Genomic DNA, 20,334 nt, shown 5'->3' on the forward strand with positions numbered 1-20,334 from the left:
AGACTCAGAGCCCCGTTTGAGATTCTGAGACTCTCTGAATGAGACAAAGTTCAGTACACTGCTCTACATCAGAGGTGAAAAACCAAAACTATGGCAGATATACACAGAGCCCAAAGCAAAACATCTGCAGCAGCATGTCGACAGCAGAGCAAGTAAATTGTAAACCTGAAGCTGCACAAACCATAGAAGCCGAGCTGATCGTCTCTATTTTCACAGCGAGAGTGGACACTAATGCCACGCACAGGTCTGCTTCAGAGCTCCGTGTGTTTGAGTCTGAACCATAGACTGTACACATCATTCCACGGTAACTTTAAACTCAATCAGTATTGCCCTCCCAAACTTTGTGTTGATGTCATCAATGTATTAGATTTATCTTTAATTTCTCAAAAAATGACACCTTTTAAGCTTTCCTTACTAAGAAATAGTTGCTAGGTGATAGCATACAGCTGCCCGTTCTATTAGCCTAAGAAAAACAAAACAAAGTTACACTTCTACTATGAGTTCTAGTACAATGAAGTAAGGCAACTTTTGATTTTGGGGGTTTACACAGGTCCAGTTTCATATATGTTAGTCAACTTTTCAAAATACATTCGAAGCATCACTCAAAACATTTGGGACTGAAGCCCCGGCAAAATCGTCTGACACCACGTGTGGCATCACCCACATTAAAGACTTTAGCATTTCAAGTCTGTATTAATTACTAGATGATATTGGCGCTTTTATAATGTACCTATGGGAACCATGATATGTGATGTCTTAATACATAAAAACATGGAAACATACCTTTGCTGGCGCTCTCAACGTGTTCCAGTTCATCTGGAAACCTCAAAATCTCTTGGTGAGACTCTTCACACTTTTCAGCAAGGAAATTGAGAAGTGTTGTATTCTGACTGGTGGATTTAGTGTCTCGGAGCTAAAAAGAAAACGAGAAAAGAATTGAAAAAAAGAAAATGTATCAACCCAGATTATTAAACTCATTTACTTGTCACATGTACTACACACATTTGCCCCCAATATGGCAACAACCATGCTTCCAAGAAGCAAGTACAAGTTCACGCCCTCTTAGGGGAACAGCAAAAGGCTACCAAGATAATAAGGAACTGCATGTAAAAGACTCCAGTTAACTGCTCTGTAAATCTCTAGTATCAACATAAGGAACTGAAAAGAGGCACAGTACATGAGAAGGAGACACAATACAAATGCATTATGAAAGCTAACATACTTTTGCATTTAATTACAAATGGCAAATAACTAAAATAAAACACACACACACTGTACAGTACATGCACACAAAATGATAGTGCACCCATGAGAATAAAACTGTGTCACAAGAATGTTTTAATGAAAGTACTGTACTGTTTTTGACAAGTATGTGTGTGTTCATACACAGAAGCCAGAGTCTCCACAACACTGCATAGGAAACTTGTTCCATATTCATTCCCCACCGTGATTGCCATGCTGTTCGAATGGCATGCTGGGAAAACTAATTAGCACAACCCACCTCTGTGTACTCATACTGATAATATCCATGCTGTAAACAGCCTGCAGTTGCAGCTACAAGCAACAAGCCCACACATGTGCACATGCAAGTAGATGTGTGTACATGCGTGCACGCACACACACACGCACACACTCACACACACACACAAACACACAAACAAGCACACAAATCTAGGCAATAGTGAATTAACACAATTACAGGCAGCCAGAGGCATACCGACACAAAAATACACATACTTTCATTAGATGAGGATCAATCATTTGTTCACGTTGAGTAATCACAATTTAATTACATGGATTTTAAATGTATTGATTGTTGAACCTCAAACTGTCATTACCAGCCCAAAAGATGTATCTCTGGTAAGCAGATTTGATCTGTTAACTAATATTAGTAATATGTAATAAAGAGAGGGTAACCTTAGATAGGGAAAAAAAAACATTAAAGGATATGTAGGATGTTAAGAAACATTAAAAATACTGAAATAATAATTCTAAACAATGAAGTAACATCCAGTATATGTTCAGATTGTTGCATGTTGTCCATAGTGTTACTGATACAATGTGTTTATGATTTTGTGATTTTTTATCTTTTTTTTTACTTTAGCCTGATTATTATTCAGTAATAATAATATTATTATTATTATATTGCACACACAGGAGAGGAGCATGGATACTGAGTGCAGTGGATGTGAGTGAAGAAACCATGTGGTTTCAGGTAATAAGGGAGTCATTGAAATTACTTTAAGAAACTGGAAGCATATTGTGCATTGTGAGGTGAATATCATTGACACATGACTGGACCAAGTCCACAGAGCATGCATATTCACTGTTTAATGACACATGTGTTTTGATGAAACATCAAAACATGAGAAATTTCATGGTTTCAACATATTTTTAAAGAAATCAAAACAACTTGGCCTCTTCCTTAAAGTGTGAGTCTTAAAAGTCTGAAATTGACCTGTTGAATACTGTAACACTGTTAACAAAAAAGACGAAATTCTAACTGCAACAGTCTGGAAACATTGGAATATGTAACAAACACAAATACCATGTTATATCTATTGTATTTGAGACACTTGAGATGGGCATTACACATTTAGGTGAAACATAAGAAAATGTTACAAGGAGACTAGTTCATAAAGCAGTAGGAAATTGACTATTTTTAAATATAGTATGTTGAGATAAAAGAAACTGCTGTTGGTAACACATTCTGCTAAGCTCCTCTGTAAGGGCAGAGGAAATCCTACATAAAACTCAAGGTGCTGAGGTATTTTTTCACGCTTTTTTTCTTCAGGAATTTCAGTCAATGCAGCCTTACGGTATCGTGAGAACTGTGCCAGGGGCTGTGGAGTATCTCTGCACAGTTTGTAGGGAGCAGGTCTATGTCAAAGTCCAGGGTCATTTTTAATCCTAGTCCATCCCTTGCCCTGGTCACTTCAAGTTTGTTTGAAAGTTTGTTCTTTTTTTTTAACACTACCCATATAAAATGCCTTTAAATAGCTGACATTTTTAACACAAGCTGCTTACATTGTGTCTAATGACATTATGTTTTAATAGTGGCACTGGAGTGTTTATAAATGCTACTCCTTCAAACTAATCTGTTCATTTCAAATAGAGGGGGAAATGCTGCTTTATTACTGTGTTGCTGAAAACAAATTCTGAACAGTGATATCATTCAATCTTTCCTGACATAAATTGCCTTGAGGTAGCATTATTTCAAATCACTCACTAGTTAGTACAATACATTCTGAATTTATTCAGCGTTTCAGTGGCAATGTATCTTACAAGCAAACACACTTCCACTTTACTAGCCACATCAAAAATAATAATTAAGTTATAACAGAGGCAGTGGTGATGGGAATATGGAATCCTCACACCAGAAGAAGGATTGCTGCCCCTCGATTGCTCAATTTAACTTCTGCGGATGGAGCTACAGCACCGGGCAAACAAGTTGTATACTTGCTCAGAAAGTCACACATTATACGCCCTTAGAGGAAGTACTGTATGCACTGTCAAGAGAAAAGCCTACAAGGTCACTGCTGATAATGAGTTATGTGAAAACAAGGAACATGTGATTTAAGTTCACATGTGCTATGGCTATGACTTTTATAATAACACTGGTAATAATAACAGTAAGATCAGCTGTGAATATAAACATTTTTTGAAAGCAGCACACAAGGTCACAATAATGTTGGGTAGATGTCTCCCTGTTAACCAAGTCAAGTGCATAATAGGAAATCTGTTCTGTTCAACTTAAAATGAGCACAAATCATTGCCATGTGGTCTTTAATTATTAAGCTGAGCCTAAGTGTTTTTTCCCTCAGTGAAATGGGGATAAAACCCAAGAGAAACAAAATCTCTTTGTTTTTGAGTCATGCAGCAGATGGTTTTTATCCATTTACCCAATATGTTTCATTATGGAAACAGTCTCTTCAATATATCATAATTACCGTGTTTATCGTTATGCATTTTAAGAGTTTTCTTTCAATGCAGGTAATCTTAGAATTTTGAAATAAACTTTCCCCTCATGACATTTTCTCTTGTTTTCAACACTAAACTATAGTGACATTTAAGTGGCTTTTCTTGTGAAGCTAGAGCGGACATTTAGTTAGCAAAATATATGTGACCAGGCTGGCTCCCAGGAGATTTGGGTGTCCTTGGCAGGACACAGGGCTGCCGAGGTGGGTAGAAGGTGGGTCAGCCTATGCCCTTCCTCTTGCTGCTCATTCCCATCGTCAACCTTCTCTTCCCTGATGAGCCCATTAGGTACCCTAGACCTGCCACCCAGGGGGCCATTTACTTGATTGACTAAAGTGAGAAAGCAGACTTTTTTCTTGTCCATCTATAATGGCCCAATCAGCCCCCTGAGGCATTACCAAGCTCTACACTGACACTCCACACTGATTCAGTCAGCTTGCAGGAATAAGGAAGCATAGTGGATTCACCATACTAAAGCCCTTTTCACACCTGCAAGATTGCTGGCTTTAAACATGTGTGTAAGGCGGTGGCTTTTGGTATTCACACTGAGGTCTCCCATATGAAAAAAAAAACATGTTGTGCATTTTCACATGACATAACTGATTCATTTGGCAAGATGGTTTAGGATTGACTCTTTTTTTCTCTACTTATAATGCAGCATTGAGTTTGAGACACCAAAAAGAAAAGTGATATACAATCTCACACATGCTGCCTTAAAAATGGATATGCAACTTATTTTAGTTGTTTATCCCCTCAGCTTGATTGCCAAGCTTGGGAAATGCTGGGTGGAGTCATGCCCTCTCTTCTTTGAAGCATCCCCACAAGTTCTCAAAGCACTCTGTAGGCTAACCCCAGTCAGTCTTATCATCAATAAGATAAGACACTGAACACTGTTGCCTATGCTACACAGCACAACAGTCTCAAAGCTACTTTATAGGGAACAGACAACATAGTATTTTTTGGCTCTCAAAAAATTTGCTGGCATGCTGTTGATTTTGTAGATATACCTGTCTAGCTGGATCTTAATTCTGCAAGCAACTGGCTGATGGTCAAATTTCTTAGACTTCTACTTCTCGACTTTTCCTGTAGATTTTCTTCTTTCTTTCAATACTATATAGGGTAATTAAATTGAGTTATCTTCAAACATCAAGAAAGATAACTCTTAAAAATGTGTTTGTGCCTATGTGCTAGTGCCTTTAAAGTACTTAATGCAAGCTCAAAGAGACCTCAATAAAAGCTGTGTTTTACAGTGCTGTTGTCTGTGTGTTGCCAGTGTCCTCTTTTCATACCAGGGATATCATCAGTTATGAATTACTTTTTCATTGCATGAGAAAAATTGATGTTTGGTGTGAGATCATGTAAAAAGTGTGAATTGCTTGAGTCTCACGGTCAATCCGTGAGAGTTGGCGAGACTTCACATGCGCCAGCATTTTTGTGAAGAGCTCAAATATCAGATGGAATAACATGCATATGCAGAGGGTATTTTGAGCAACACTAGTACATAGAAGTGAGTGTTGCAACACTTATTCTGAGAGGTTTCCCTGTGATCTACTGTGGCTTGGTTTGAACCTCAATGGTATGTCGCTTTGGACAAATATTATTAAATGTCAATTTACTTTACAGTATATTTGGAAGCAGTGGCAATAATTTCTGCCTTTTTCGTTTTACGTTAACGGCAATTGTTTCAGTCAATCGTGTTTCAGACATTTTCACAACATGGTGTTCATTTGTGTGGTGTGTGATGGTGGTGTGTTACCTTGCAGAGGAAGCTGATGTTGAAACCAAATGTCTGGGCATTCCTTGAACCGGCATTCATGTAATTACCAACCAGCAACACCAACTCCAGAAGTTTGCATAAACTTTCACTCTTCTTCACCTCCTCGCAGGCAAACGTCACATTCATGATGTCTGGCCGGATGTTATTCACCTGCTCCTCAAACGTCAGCTTGAACAGAATGCCGTTCAGACGTGGTCGTAGGAGTTTTACTGAACTCATCTGAAGGTTTGAATGACAAAAAATGAAACAATGGGTAGGAGTTTGTATTGTATATTAAGCCATATAACAGTTGAGTAGTTTCTGAAAGCACATGTTCATCTTATTGCAAGGCCCATACTCTGCCTTCCATACAAATATTCTTTTTGAGAGTCAAACTACTGCTCCATGTAATACTGACACCATTGAAACGTTAGTGAAACAAGAGCAATGCTACCACACTTTTACTACTATATCAGCCCTTTATTATAAAAGTGTATGTATTACGTAAAGAGCAACACTTGATAACACTACAAGTTGTGTCTCAATTGACAAAGAAATTCACATCCATGCACATCTATCTAAAAAATGCACATCTGTTTTATAAAAAAATGTGTCTGTATAAAGGCACAAAATGCTTTGTAAATGTGAATATTATGGTTCTCAAGCCTGTATTCTGGTCTTCACAATCTCTCTCAGTTATTTGGAAACTAATCTAGAATGTGAATTTCAACAATGACTTTTCATAACGTGATAAAACAAAAACACAAAAGAAATCCTATGAAGTACCACCACCTCATGACCATCACTGTCATGTCGAATCTCCAGTGTAATTTCTGCTGTGACTAGTTTTAATGAACTGAACGTTAACTGCCCTCTTTAGCAAATGGGATTAACCTCTTTCCTGCCTCCCTCCAGACTCAAATGGATAAAGGAATCTAAACAGATTTTTCATTAATAATATACCGGGCTCAATCAATACTTGTGGGCTTGGGAGTGAAATCACTGGAGCCAGAAAAAAATGAGAGAAAAAAATAGTTATTAAAACAAATAGGGTTTTGGCTGTAAGATATGTGGCAAAGCAGCAAACATAGACAAATTTCACAGATTGCTGCATAATATGGTGCTTCAAGGCAACCTTCAGATCCAGCCCATAATGTTTCATTACTGCTCAAATTTATTCATGTGTATGGACAAGTTGTCTGTCAAACAACCACCCCCCCACCTCACTTCCGTGCAAACCGGCATGTACACATGCACGCACACACACTCCTACCGTCTCCCTCACTTGAATTGATTTGTGTAGAATAAGGAGAAATCACAATGAAAGTGAGTATGTTGGTGACAGCTCTGGCAGAGTAAAGCTTGAACATGGCTTATTTCCCAGGGGAACTAAATAGCTTAGCGTTGAGGAGCTTCTTCATCAGCGGGGAGCTATGTGATCACACAATTGGTGAGACCATGAGGGAGACTGCCACCCTCCTGCTTCATTAAATCTCCTATAAGACATAGGAAAAACAAAACTTCAACGAGTGAAGAAAATAGCTAGGGAGATGTAACACATCTGCAACCCTTGGGTCTAATTGAACATTTCTTTTTTGAAACTGTGTAATGTACCTCTATGATCTTGTTGTAAAGTAAAGTTCAAAGCTAACACTACCTTTTACAGTTGCATAAAGTGCTGGGTATTCACTTGGCAAATGGATGGCAAGAGCAGTTAATTAAAAAGTAATTACAGCTGTAACTATGTGAAAAGGTCAGCTTGAATGGCTTGATGATGTATATCCCTTCCTATACAACTGATTTACAATACAATTCTGCCTTTTCAGTCACCCTAGGTGGCATTCCAGGTAGGTCAAGTTGCAGTGCATAGCTGACACACCCCAAGATTGGAGTCTAAAAATGTGTAAAACACAGGTTGCTGGATAAAAAACATGTTGACATGACAAAATAACAAAATTTTGTTAAAAAACTCAAATTTGTCAATAGATAAGGTCAAATAGGTTATTGGGCCTTACAATTTTACCTGGTTAAATTCCAGCTGCAACTACTTGTCGGGTAAATAGGTAGTTATTTTGATGATTGAAAAAATAATACTTTGTGAAGGCTACACTCCAAGTTTAAAATATTTTGTCCACAGTAATTTTCTTTTGTTGCTAAAGATAAAGCTTTGGCTGGTCATTGTAAAGTGATTAGAGGATTGGGATACATCACCGAACTGTGTTGACTGCGGTGGCATGTTTTTCAAAGAACATTATTACAGACATGATTCTTAGCCTTAGGGTGTGATTTTGTTATGAGATGACATTGACAGTTGGTAGGAAAATATGTCATTCACTGAGTTCTTGTTGCTGGATCCTAATCAACTACTATTGAAATGTTCTGAGAAAGAGTCAAAAGTGCAAATGGTCCAAAACCAGCAGAACGCCACAAAAAATAGTGTATGAAACAATGATGAAGGAAGACAGACAAAATGGTCAAAGTGCAGTGTGACTCTGTGTGAGGTATAGAGATACAGAGAGTGAGCAATAAAGAAAAAAAAATGAATCTCTCAACTGTGCATGCTTTCAAGTGTTTCACTATAGGATACCGAGAGTATGATTGTGTATACGGTGTGTTCTCTTGGGACGATCCAGTAGTCACCAGGAAATTATACTTACCACAATGCCAAACTGCTCTGACTCCACTAGCTCTTCATATTCACCCTTTAGTTCCGCTAGCGAATTCAGCTCTTTCTGCTCTGGCAGGTTCTTTATCAGGTTCTAGAAATGGGAGAGCACACACAAACACAGAAACATACACACACAGACACACAAAGAGAGAAAGAGAGAGAGAGAGAGAGAGAGAGAGAGAGAGAGAGGTTAATAGGAATCACATTTTCTGTCTATGTCAGGATAAATTTCACCTCAATTTACCCAATCAGCTAACAGTTTGAAAGACGACTTTTTATAGACATACAGTTTATTCATATCACCAACAGTTCAAGCATTGACATAGGATGTACTCTTGTAGAACCATAAAGGGACAAGTACTTGCATGTAAGGCGTGTCACACATATGTAAATGAATACAGATTATATTGAAGACTTCCTTTGGATTCTGACACTGTCAAAGAAAAACATTTTCATCCGATATTTTGCTTTATTATACCAGATTTTACTCATAGAGGTTTGCTGTAGTAGAAGGATAAGTAGATAAGGTCAGGTCACTGCTCACAGTTGGCTTTTTACTGTGACAGGGGTGGCCCTTAGCCAATTACTGAACATGTCAGGGACCTTCAGATAACTGACCTTTTACTGCATAATCCACATCACCTTACAATTGTCTCAAAAGAACATGCAGCGGGTATGCCATTATTTTGCTACTTATCTGTTAATTTTCCTTTGCAGAGCTAGCAACAAAAAAAAAGCTGCTGGGGAGGTTGAAGATTAAAACGGAGATGCAAAAGATAATGGGAGGGGCTGTGTTTTCTGTAAATGTTAATTGTTTGTGTGAAGGTCAGCAAAGTTAATAAAATTGACCACAGTGACTTTTTCTTCTGTTCTCAGGGGAGAAGAAGAAGAGGAAGAGGTGCCCTTTTTCAGGTCTTCACAAAACTTCCCTTCTCATTAGCTCCCCAAATTTAGTCAGTGGAAGCAGACTGGCACAGGGTCACGTGGCCAGATGGGAGCCCAGACAGTAAAAGCAGAGAGTAGACACTGCTGCTGGGCAACGGGCCTGGCTGACCACTCTATAGACGCTAGCACCACGGCCAGTGTCTACTGCCCACTAATAATGACATCTCTGTCCTTGCCCCAGGGAATGCAGCAATATAAAACCTAAGCTATAATGCAGGCCTGGCATTCCTGTTTGGGAGAGAGCCATTATATCAAATGTTGCTTGCTTTAGCTGAAGCTCCAATTAGGGTCTGCAGAAAGCAATGGTGCCATGATAATGAAGGCTTTTGATCATATCAGCAGAGGCAGAAAGGATTGTTGATGACAAAAAAACATATTTGTGTAATTGGATTTGTAAGGATGAAGTTAAATGATGACTGTATATGGCTTTCCTTTTTGTGTCTCTATTTGGTTGAGAGCAATGAATATACTGAATTCAGCACAAAGCTAAGGCTGCTAATTTTTCATATTATAAATATTGTTTTATTATCATTTTTATTCAGGTATGTAGGTTTTAGTTAGAGTTTTAAATTTAACTGTTGATGGGATGCATGTTAAGATGTTCCTAAAAACCTCACCAGACGGGATCATTTGCTTTAGTAATCATGAAGTGATAAAAGTCTAGTGTGTAGAATCTAAGGTAATCTATTGGCAGAAATGGAATATGTACAGCCATGTTTTCATTATTGGATAATAATATTAAAAATAAAAAAATAGTTTGGTTTTTGTTACCTTACAATGTGCCGTTAATATCTAGACACAAAGTGGGTTCGCCATTTTGCAGGGTCGTGTTTCTACAGTAGCTTAGAACGCATAAACCAAACACTGGCTCTAGTGAGGGGTATTAACATTTTTGCATCCGCCACCATAGTTCTCCTACACGCTTGACACACGGGAGAAGTTTCAGTTTGTTCAGTGAGATGCAACTAAATCCTTCACACTAAACCTTTAAGTTTAAAATGTGTAGTATCAGCTACATAAAAATATAAAGGTTGATCCTATTCAGAGTAAGGTATATATAAGTATAACTGTAATAAAACTCCTAGTGAACAAACAAAATGGGCCAGTCTATGGGATAGAGTGCAATACGCTGCATATAAAATGTTTCTCTTGAAGGGACATTAGTTGCTGGATAAGTAACAAAGTTCTCCTTGAGAATGCATCGTTGGTTCTAAGTGGAGCGTCATCGGCACAAGAGCAAACCATTCATCCATTACAATAAATTGTTAATACTGTGGCAAATCCGATTAATTAGGCTGTCCTTCTCTGGCGATGCTTCCTGAGCAAAGATGAACAATAAGGGGAATGTTTTCACCCTTGGAAAGTAAGTCTTTTACATTGCTTTTCCATTTGAGTTGAGTGTGGCACAGCAAAAGTGTTCCTGGCGGAGCCTGCTGAATGTATTTCAGCACATTTCTAACAGCTGGAACACACCGCATGCTGTGCTACGTATAGCAGCGTAGCACAGCTATTTTTATGTCCACAGCTTTCCCCATTCATCCCTCTTCGGAAAGAGAGAGAGAGAGAAAGAGAGAGAGAGAGAGAGAGAGAGAGAGAGAAAGAGAGAGACGTGACCTGTACATACGTGTCCGGTGCGCGCATGATCAGGCACGTATCTATGCTACGCAATACTTAAGTCTGTTTTCTGCTTCTGTGTCAACTCCACGCCATAGCTACATCGTCACTCTTACGGCGTTGTGACCCTTTTGGAGTTCCGCTATTTACATACTGTATTTTCCAGAATCACCCTTTTTTTCAAAGTTTGGCTGGTCCTGTGATTTATAGTCAGGTGCAACATATACATGAAACTATATATAATTTAACATGGTTTTAGATGTTACCGTCTACAGCCGTGAGAGAGCAATCTAGGCTTGTGACAACTATATGCTACTCCAAAGACAGACTAAACACAAACAAAATGCCCCCCGAAAGACAATCTTATTCGGCAGATTACAAATGTTTCTGTGTTCTATTCTATGGTTCAATAACTATTAATGTGTTGCGTTAACATGGCGGACACCTACCGTATTCAGCCTGTTGTTGTGTGTGCTATTGTGTAGATGAATAACTTGCCTTTCCGGATTGGTCTTGGATTTTGTGAAATAAATTTCTAAATAAATGCCACTAATAAATGCCATTTATATATGTCTTTTTTTTCCCTATTTATGACACATTTATTAACTGATAGGACTTATAAATGAGGTAGTTACTTCAACCAGAAATTAGGTCTGAGGTTATTTGCGAGGTGTCTACCAGCCAGCTTATGTTATGTTAGCAAGCAAACTTAGGACAACTGCCCACAAAGTACTGCTTGCTGGCAGAGTGCTAATTTCAAAACGTACTGACATATAGACACTTTATAAACGGATAACTCCGTCATTGTAACCAAAATATGTCTAAGTTTATTTGCAAAGCTCATGTAAGGGGACTAGCATGTTGCTACTCCCGACAGTAGGCTGCTTGAAACACCAACTATCAACACACAGGACGAGTTGACCAATTGCAGTCCTTCTTTCTGCAGAGAGGGGTTTGCGGCAACGCAGAGGGGTCTGCAGGGTTAAGCCACTGATTCGAAGCAGACGCAAAAATCAGCCTTTACGCTTGCAGTGTGTTCCAGCTGTAATAATGTATGTTTCTGTTTTCAGTAAAACTTTGCTTTTGATGCTGAACAGTAATTTGTCGGCATGCAGAAAACCATGATGACATCTACAAACATGCATACACACAAATCTAATTCCACTCCCTGGATTTGCCAATTCCAAAGTCGCCTTTGTACTTACATTCGGAATGGATTGAAAGTTTTGAGAGAGGTGAAATTAAAACATTTTAAAATGCTACCGTTAAACACATCTGAAAAACACAGACAGAAGACTAAGTAATGGAAAATCGAATCCACCTTGTGCTTGTCATTTCATGTGTCTGTCATCTTGTTAATTATTAGAGACCCCATAGAGCACAATTGACACACAGGCAGCACCATATGTGTGGCAATGTGGGAGACTGGGTGATGATGCTGGGCCAGACTCCTCACCACACGCCACCAGACACACACAGCAGTCTAGGAGAGATTACTGGAAGTATGCTAGCAACACTACACATTCATTTACTGCCTTGGGAGAAGATGAAGGCGCTACTTATCAGTACACGAGCCAAAAAACACCATCCACCAACAAAGCAAACTGCAACAGCAACATTTGGTTGTTCAGGTTAAAATTGGGTTAATTCTGCTTGGTATCTTTTGTCAAAACTTTAAACTATAATCGTAGGCTGAATTGATGAAAAAAGCAAATATAAGTACAATAATATAATAAACACAAATACATGTTTTGGTAATTTTGTTGATGCAAGTATCCCTGCCCTTACAGATTTTGTTGTGAATACACTTCTGTGATTAATTGATTTGATTGTAAAAGTAACAAGCAACTTCATCACAGGTTTAGTTTAGTCAAACATGTCTGTACACTATGTCAACAAACAGAAAATGTGCCCAAGCATAGTATGACTTCATGTGTCAACAGAAACTGAAAATGTAACTTGTGTAACTAAAGTGCATGGACATCTTATCAGTATTATGCTCTGTTCTAAGGGTATTTTTGCTCCCAGGTTCTGTGCACGGCAGTTGCTCTCCTACAGCCAAACAATAGTTATGGTCTTCATTTCTGAATTTATTCTTCCTTTGCTGACTATCACAGTTCAAAAAGATTTTTAAAGCTCCAGTAGTGTATACTTTATGCATATTGTTATCTAGCTCCTAAAACCTGCCTTTTGTAAATTCCGGGTTGGATCATTAAAATATGTATTCAGCTGTCAATCAACCACATGCTCAATAGACAGCTCAAAATCAATTCATCTTTGTCAGGGAAAGCAGGCAGTCCAATAACACATGCCCAAGCACAAATAATTCAGTGTGAAAATATGTACACAATATAATTACCTGTAAACCTGTTAACGATTCAATTTTAAAGAATAACCATAACACTAATGTATAGATAATTGTTTTTTTTGGTTATCATATTCTAAAATAGAATATCATTACAAACTCTGCTCAATCAATGTATTATAGATTTACTGTCAGCAGGTCAACCCAAGGACTCCAAGCAAGCAAAACACTGTAACTGGGGTTTTCCCCTCACTTTAACTTGGAATTGTGCGATTTTTGGTATATATACTGTAAAGAAAAAATACTGAAAAATACTTAATACTGATTAAATAATTCTACTACTACTATCCAGGCAGTGAAAGGTGTACTTGAGGAATGCAAGCCGTTGTGAGGGTAAGGGAGAGTGTAAAAGTAATGAGATACAGGTTACGGTTCACTAAACATTTGTAGAATATGACAGTATCTGTAGGGCTTTCACTTCCATTCTTTGATCTCTGCTGCTGTCAACTAGCTTCCAGTGAATCAAGTGCAGTTTCAAAGCACCTGTGAACCATTGCCAAGTTAATACAGTTTAAAAGGGGAGTACAAGGCACGTATTAGGCACACACTTAACCATACAGTTTACAACACTGCATGCTGTTAAAACAGAAGGTGCTAATGTAGTGCAAATGAAAAATTGTTTGATATTGAGAATACAATGAATGTCAGTAAAAGTGTGTACTATTCCACTAAATTTATGATACTCCAAAAATGTACATTAAGACAAGTTGAATTGTAATCTTGTTGTGTGGAGCAGGACATTTAACATGTACCACACCTACTCCACAACACCTACCTTGTGAAATATAATTAGAGCACAGAGAAGCTTATTCCCAACAGTAATGTCAACATGATAATGAAAAAAAACAAGCAAACTTTAGGTATAGTCTAAGACGTGTCAATCGATAAAGCTTTTCTCAGAGCAATAACGTCCTTATTAAACTGGGTTAAATAAAGGAGAAAAGAGAGAGAATCACCTGAAGCCTACAAGATGATCTGAGTAAACAGTTTTCCTCTTTGCTAGGCATACGGGAGGTCTACAACAAAGACACAAGAGCAACCACGTTTGCTATGTGCTTGACAGATGTGATTTTTCTAATTTTAATTGATTTCCTCTTCAATTTTGGGAGACAGAGAACCATGTGGTATTCTGCCCATGCTTTGTGATGAGAATCAACATCTCGGTGCCATGACACCCCAGCAGGCTCCCTATCAGGCTCATGGCAAATCAGTAAAGACTTCAGTTTGAATCAATACCAAAGTAATAGACAGACAACAAGACAAGAAACTTAAATTCCACAACCAACACTTGACAGTTCCAAAAAAAAACATTGTGTAGAATTCCAAAAGATTTTGTTCAAACTAAGCTTAACAGTCAAAAGAGAAAAAAGTACTTTGCACAATAGGTTGGGGGTGTGGACAGCATCCATCTTAAACAAAAGGTGACAACCACAGAGCTGGAAATTGCTGAATATGTGAAACAAAGGCTATCAAGTTGTTGCTTTTTACGAAAATGGGGACAGTTTTGACACATAATGGGAGTGCGCATCACCTTCATAATTTTACATTTCTTGTCGGAATATTTAGAATTCATAAAAACAAGATTAAAAACCATGTGTAAAATTAAATTATATTTAAATCATTTACAATAAAAATACAGGTTTTATCCTAAAGAAAGTTAATCAATACAAGCAGACGTCTTTAACATTTAACCTCAACATTAGAGGAGAACCTACATTATGCATCTTGATATCCTGAAGTTCCCTTGGCCTTTGGAATTAAAATAGCCCCACATCATCACATACCCTTCACCATATATAGAGATAGGCATGGGGATCCTTCCATAAAATCATCATATACTTATGCACCCTGCATTTTAAGGAAGAACATTTATTTATTGACAAAACATCATTCATTCACAAAGAAAATGTGTCTTAAATGTGTGTTTTTCATAATTATTTTTATTAATGCATTTATGATCAATTTACTAAAGATTACTTTTTTTATTCTTCCTCTAAGTCAACTTCGGCATGGGTTCATAAACCTATGAACACCACTGTTTGTTAAACAATGAACATCAGTTATATAGGACATTGTAGTCTTACAGAATCTAAACCCTGCCAAACAGCACAAACACCTCAAATCTTAATATGAGCAAAGCTACAGTGACAGGCTGACAGGCAACAAACTAAGTGTGACAGATTCTAAAATCGCATTAAACTAAATGAGAAATGCAGTTTGAGAGCAAGACACAAACATAGTGAGAGGGAGGGGAAGAGGTTGGGAGAGAGAGAGATAGAGGGGGATGGATTAATTTAAGGGTTGGGACTGGAAAATCTGACAGACTTACTGTGACATTAAATGTGTCTTTTGGAAGGAAATGTGGAGGATATTTTTTTCTTCTTTTCAATGTGCACACCTGAGCACTTACATTTGCCATACAAGGTATGAAGCAGGATTAAGAGGGAAAATAACCCAGCAAATAAGGGGTTCACATAGAGAAATAAAAGAGATAAAGATAGAGATATAATTTGATGAAGAAAGAAACAAGAACAGAGAGGAGTAACAGGGACAGAAAAGAAAAAAACAAATAAAAACACAGACAGAAAGAGCTAAAGTGTTTAAAGCGTATTCAATTCAAACCTGAATATATTGAGATCACACAGGATTTAGAGATGGATCTAGCTTTTAAATGTTAACGGCAAGGGGATTGTTCCTCATAATGTGAATGCACACATTCTAATTTATTAACATAAACTTTGATAAAAAAAAACAATACATGAAGACAAGGTACATGCAGAACATTGTCTTAAAAACAAACTTGTCAAGGCAGAAAAAAGTGGATGCACTTCACTGCACTGCATTGAGATCATCTCTCATTTGGGATTATTCTTCTTTGACAATGTCTCATACAGTCATCTTAATACAGTGCTGGTATATAATGAGGCTGTCAATCAAATAAGAAGAGAGCTAGCATGCAAAGCAGTAATAGAAATTAATTTGTTTGTGGAGTCTGCTGTCTGAGAGTGTCTCTGTGAGTGATGTGCCATCTGTCACAGAAACAAAGACACTAAATTGGAGAGTGAAAACAGAAAACAAATATTGCTAGGTTAAGAAAAAAAAAGCACCCAGTGTGCCTGAGGAGAGACTGCATGGACTCCACCTAATCAAAATGTAACTGTTGTGCTGTATTGTTCATAAACTTGTCTGCGTGTGTGTATGTGTGTCGGTGTGTGCCTGTGTGTGCCTGCGTGTGTGTGTGCTTTTAATCAATAATCAACCTGGGGACAAAGTACCATGCCTGGACCCTGTAGCTAAAGATCAGCAGTGCGGTGATGATAGGTGAAAAGAACATAGTACTTTGGGTCCTGGTCATCAATTTCTGAGGCGCATTTGATATTGCACCAAGCCAAGCCTCACCTCTCTTTCCCCTGCTTTACTTTGTTTATTCTAATACTTCTCCTCTTTTTCTGTCTTATTTTTTAAGCCCTAGCAAATCAGCATAATATATTTAACATTTCATTGTTAAATTATCATTTGATGCAGAAGAGAGTTATGTACTGTGTGCCAAAATAAACCATAATTTAGCCCAAGGGGGACCCAATTTCTCTTGCTTAAACTCTAATCCAACAGGCCCAATACATAGCAATACTTATCACCTTGCCCCACATGTGCATTTTTACACCATGCAAATGATGCCTGACAATGTGCCAGGCTGCTACAATCACCTGTTGTTACAGCAGAGAACAAAGACTGGCATGGTCACTGCCAGACCCGGCAGCCAATGAGCTACCACGTGTAATGATGGGGCCATGCATATGAATGAGCATCTTGATGATCTCGGTGATTGACAAGAGAGATGAACAATATTAACAAGCATGGCTAGTACGAAAGACTCCTGTGAGACCTGGCAGAAAGGTTGTTGCCATGGCGAGGTGAAGAGAAGTAGTGCAAAGCAGAAAGCTGACAACGCTGGGGTTACTGTGATACAAACTAGTCAGGGTATATTATGATTTCCAGGGACAGGCTATGTAATTAGCCATTTCAAGTAAGGGAACATTATTATTTTTTAATATATTATATTGTATATCTGAACATAATTGTAAAGAATATCCATATATGTATTTCCTGAAGTGTGGGACTGTACAGAGCTTAGTTTACACACAGGGTCCAAATGGGCAGAAACTGTCCCTGCAGAATTCCAATTTATTTGAATGACAGCCACTGTGCTATTGTGTCAACTCATAGTTTGAAATTATATTAAATAAAACACAGCCACATGAATGAATCAAATGTAATTTAAATGAGTGTTCATACTACAACAGCACATTTAATTGAGGTAGGGAAGGCAGACATACTGCACACCACAAAAAGTCTGCAATATAACAGATTTTTAAGAAAAGCAATGCATTTTTGAGTCATGATGATATTGGAACCGTAGTAAAAGAGAACTTCGCATAGCTGTTGCTAAAATATGTGGCAGTATACAGATAGTTAGAAGCTCCATTATTTCCACCTCAAAATATGTAAATAGTTAATGGTTTGACCCATCAGTATGTCCTCACATATGGTATAATGACTACACAAATGTGCACGTGATGCAACACAAATTCCTGTTCAACTAAATTACTGTATGTTTGCAGTATTACATAATTTTTACCTCAACATACTGTAGATTCTCATGCTGAATAAGTTTGTGCATTAATCTATGTAATGTGTGGAACATCTTACTGCTCATCTTAAATCATAAAATCAATACAATTTTTGTCTCACTGTTTACTAAGCCCGGTATGCCAACTAGTAAGTCCTTAAAATGATGTGCATGTCACAGCCCGGTCTGTGACCTGCAGATTCCTTGTGTTTTCTGTTTGTTTTTCCCTGTCAGTCTTTCGCTGTGTCTCCTCCCCTGTGTGGTGTGTGGTGTGTCTTGCAGGGGCGTGGCGCTGCAGGCATTATCGGGCACACCTCACTTCTATCACAGTGAACAGCAGTACAAGAAAGCAAGCTCTCCAGTCACTTGTCGCCAAATTGTTTCCACTCGATATGTGGTAAAGTCCTCGGGCTTTCACTCTCAAGTCTCTAGTGAGAAACTTAGTTTTGGAACTTGTCGTACTGCTGAATCTAACCTTGTCTCTCTCATATGCAGCACTTGCCTAAACTCATCCACTGCTGTTGCCTGCCATGCTCCCGCGCTACCTGCAAACCTCCCCTTCCATCAGGACTGTCACCTCACCACCTTCCATTCACCCTCGGACTTAGTACAGCCAACAGTCAATAAACCACTTTCAACTTTTAACATCGAGTCTGTGTTCTGAATCTGCTTCTGGGTTCCCCACTAGAGCTAACCATAACAGTGAAACCATTTACTCATTAAGACATGCTGAGTTTAAATACAAGAAATGCGGGACACTTCACTGAATTTCTTTGATATTCTTATATGTGTATTTGCACACAACGTAGGGCACTGTAATTACAAATGAATAGCGGTGGTGCAGTGTTAGTCATTAGCCTTTCCTTTTGAAAAGGAGATGAGGTAGTATAAAATACACTGGCAGACATTAAACATTAAGAAGCTACTCTGATATTCCGCAAAACAAGCCCCCAGGGCCATATCATCCGCTGACAAGAGTTAGCTTACCACACACACCAAAAACTGGGTGTGCTTAAACATTTAGTGATGACTCCCTCATTTCAAGCAGCTAGATCACATGGCATCTTCTGAGTGTGTGTGTGTGTGTGTGTGTGTGTGTGTGTGTGGGGGGGGGGGGGGGGGGGGGGGGGGGGGGGGGGGGGGGGTGTAGCTAGTGCTGCAGCAGCCTACAAAACTGGTCTTATGGTTGGGAATTTCTATGTCGATTCACTACTCTCTGTCTCTCTCTCTACATGGACGTGGTTCAGGTCACTCTGGCATGTGGGCCTGACTCTCAAAATCCTAATCTCAGTTGCGTTTTTAAAACACACATGTTGCTTGATATCAATTTAACACCTTTTAGGTGTCACCTTTAGACAAATTAGCACCCTATTACATGACTTGTAAGTATTTCTGTATCACAATTTATTTAGGGTTAAAGTCAAGCATTTGTTTAAAAAATACATAGTAGGTTAAGTGCACTGGAAAACCCTCTTCCCAAAAAGCTCAACACAAGAAAATCCCGACAAGCCTGAAGACATGGACACGATGTGGGGTAATTTTTATCAAGTTCAGCAGAAGTCTGAATTTGAATAACTTCCCTGTGTATATTTTGATGTAACTTTTAAACTTCAGTTGCCATCAATAAATCCTTTGTGATTGTGCATTAGCTCTAGTAAACTGAGGTCAATATAGTGATGAGTTTTGATGCAACATGGTTAAATTAAAAATGGGCCATAACCGTACATCACAGGGACTCATTGCAACCACCACTACTGCGTAGATAGAGCACGAGGAACCTTGGACTCCTTTTGCATGATGCGGGTAGAAATTCAAACATGATATGTTATCATCAAACACTTTAAGTAATTCGGTCTAAACTGTCACTACAGTTCCCATATATGCCATAATTTACTACAACACATCTCCCGCCAAATTGTGCAAATTATTCATTGGATAAATATTTCACTCTTAGTTAACACTACTTAGGCAGGTAAACCTTCAAATTCTCGCCCGCACTCTCAATTGGAACAAAATGAGGACAAAGGACACAATGTATGATGATCCGATTATTATATATTATTAATATTGTTTACATTATCAATCAAATTCAAATAAAAAATATGAGCATTGCTTTACAAAATCTAAATTATGTGGGCTGTGTGTAAAAACTCTTCAGTGAGTAACGACACTGTTATAACAAAATAACATGAGTAATATGGCAATGAATGAATTAAGAATTAGGCTGTGTTATCAGCCTAATACATCATAGTGCCAGTGAACTATTATGAGCAACTGCATGTGCTGCAAGTAGTTTACACCATAAACTATTCAAGTTTACAAGTGTAAATTAATAATCTTGCCGTTGTTTGGCCTCCACGTGTTCTATTGGCAGGAAC

The 20,334-nt window shown here is 38.3% G+C and overlaps 1 protein-coding gene and 1 long non-coding RNA gene across 8 annotated transcripts in view; one reads left to right on the forward strand and one right to left on the reverse strand.

Moving 5' to 3' along the window:
- Positions 1-20,334, reverse strand: part of diaph2 (diaphanous-related formin 2) — a 384,094-nt gene that overhangs the window by 138,373 nt on the left and 225,387 nt on the right. For all 7 annotated transcript variants that reach the window (XM_034884276.1, XM_034884275.1, XM_034884277.1 and 4 more), the window contains 3 exons: positions 8,392-8,493; positions 5,735-5,974; positions 784-913 (listed from right to left, as the gene is read on the reverse strand). In XM_034884276.1, the coding sequence (XP_034740167.1) occupies positions 784-913; positions 5,735-5,974; positions 8,392-8,493 (472 nt within the window). The remainder of the gene's footprint in view (positions 1-783; positions 914-5,734; positions 5,975-8,391; positions 8,494-20,334) is intronic.
- Positions 8,563-15,973, forward strand: LOC117952145. The gene is made up of 3 exons (XR_004658320.1): positions 8,563-8,591; positions 11,643-11,891; positions 15,963-15,973. It is a non-coding gene; the product is annotated as an uncharacterized LOC117952145 (long non-coding RNA).

This window comes from Etheostoma cragini, chromosome 10 (assembly GCF_013103735.1).
Source record: "Etheostoma cragini isolate CJK2018 chromosome 10, CSU_Ecrag_1.0, whole genome shotgun sequence".
Classification (NCBI taxonomy): domain Eukaryota; kingdom Metazoa; phylum Chordata; class Actinopteri; order Perciformes; family Percidae; genus Etheostoma; species Etheostoma cragini.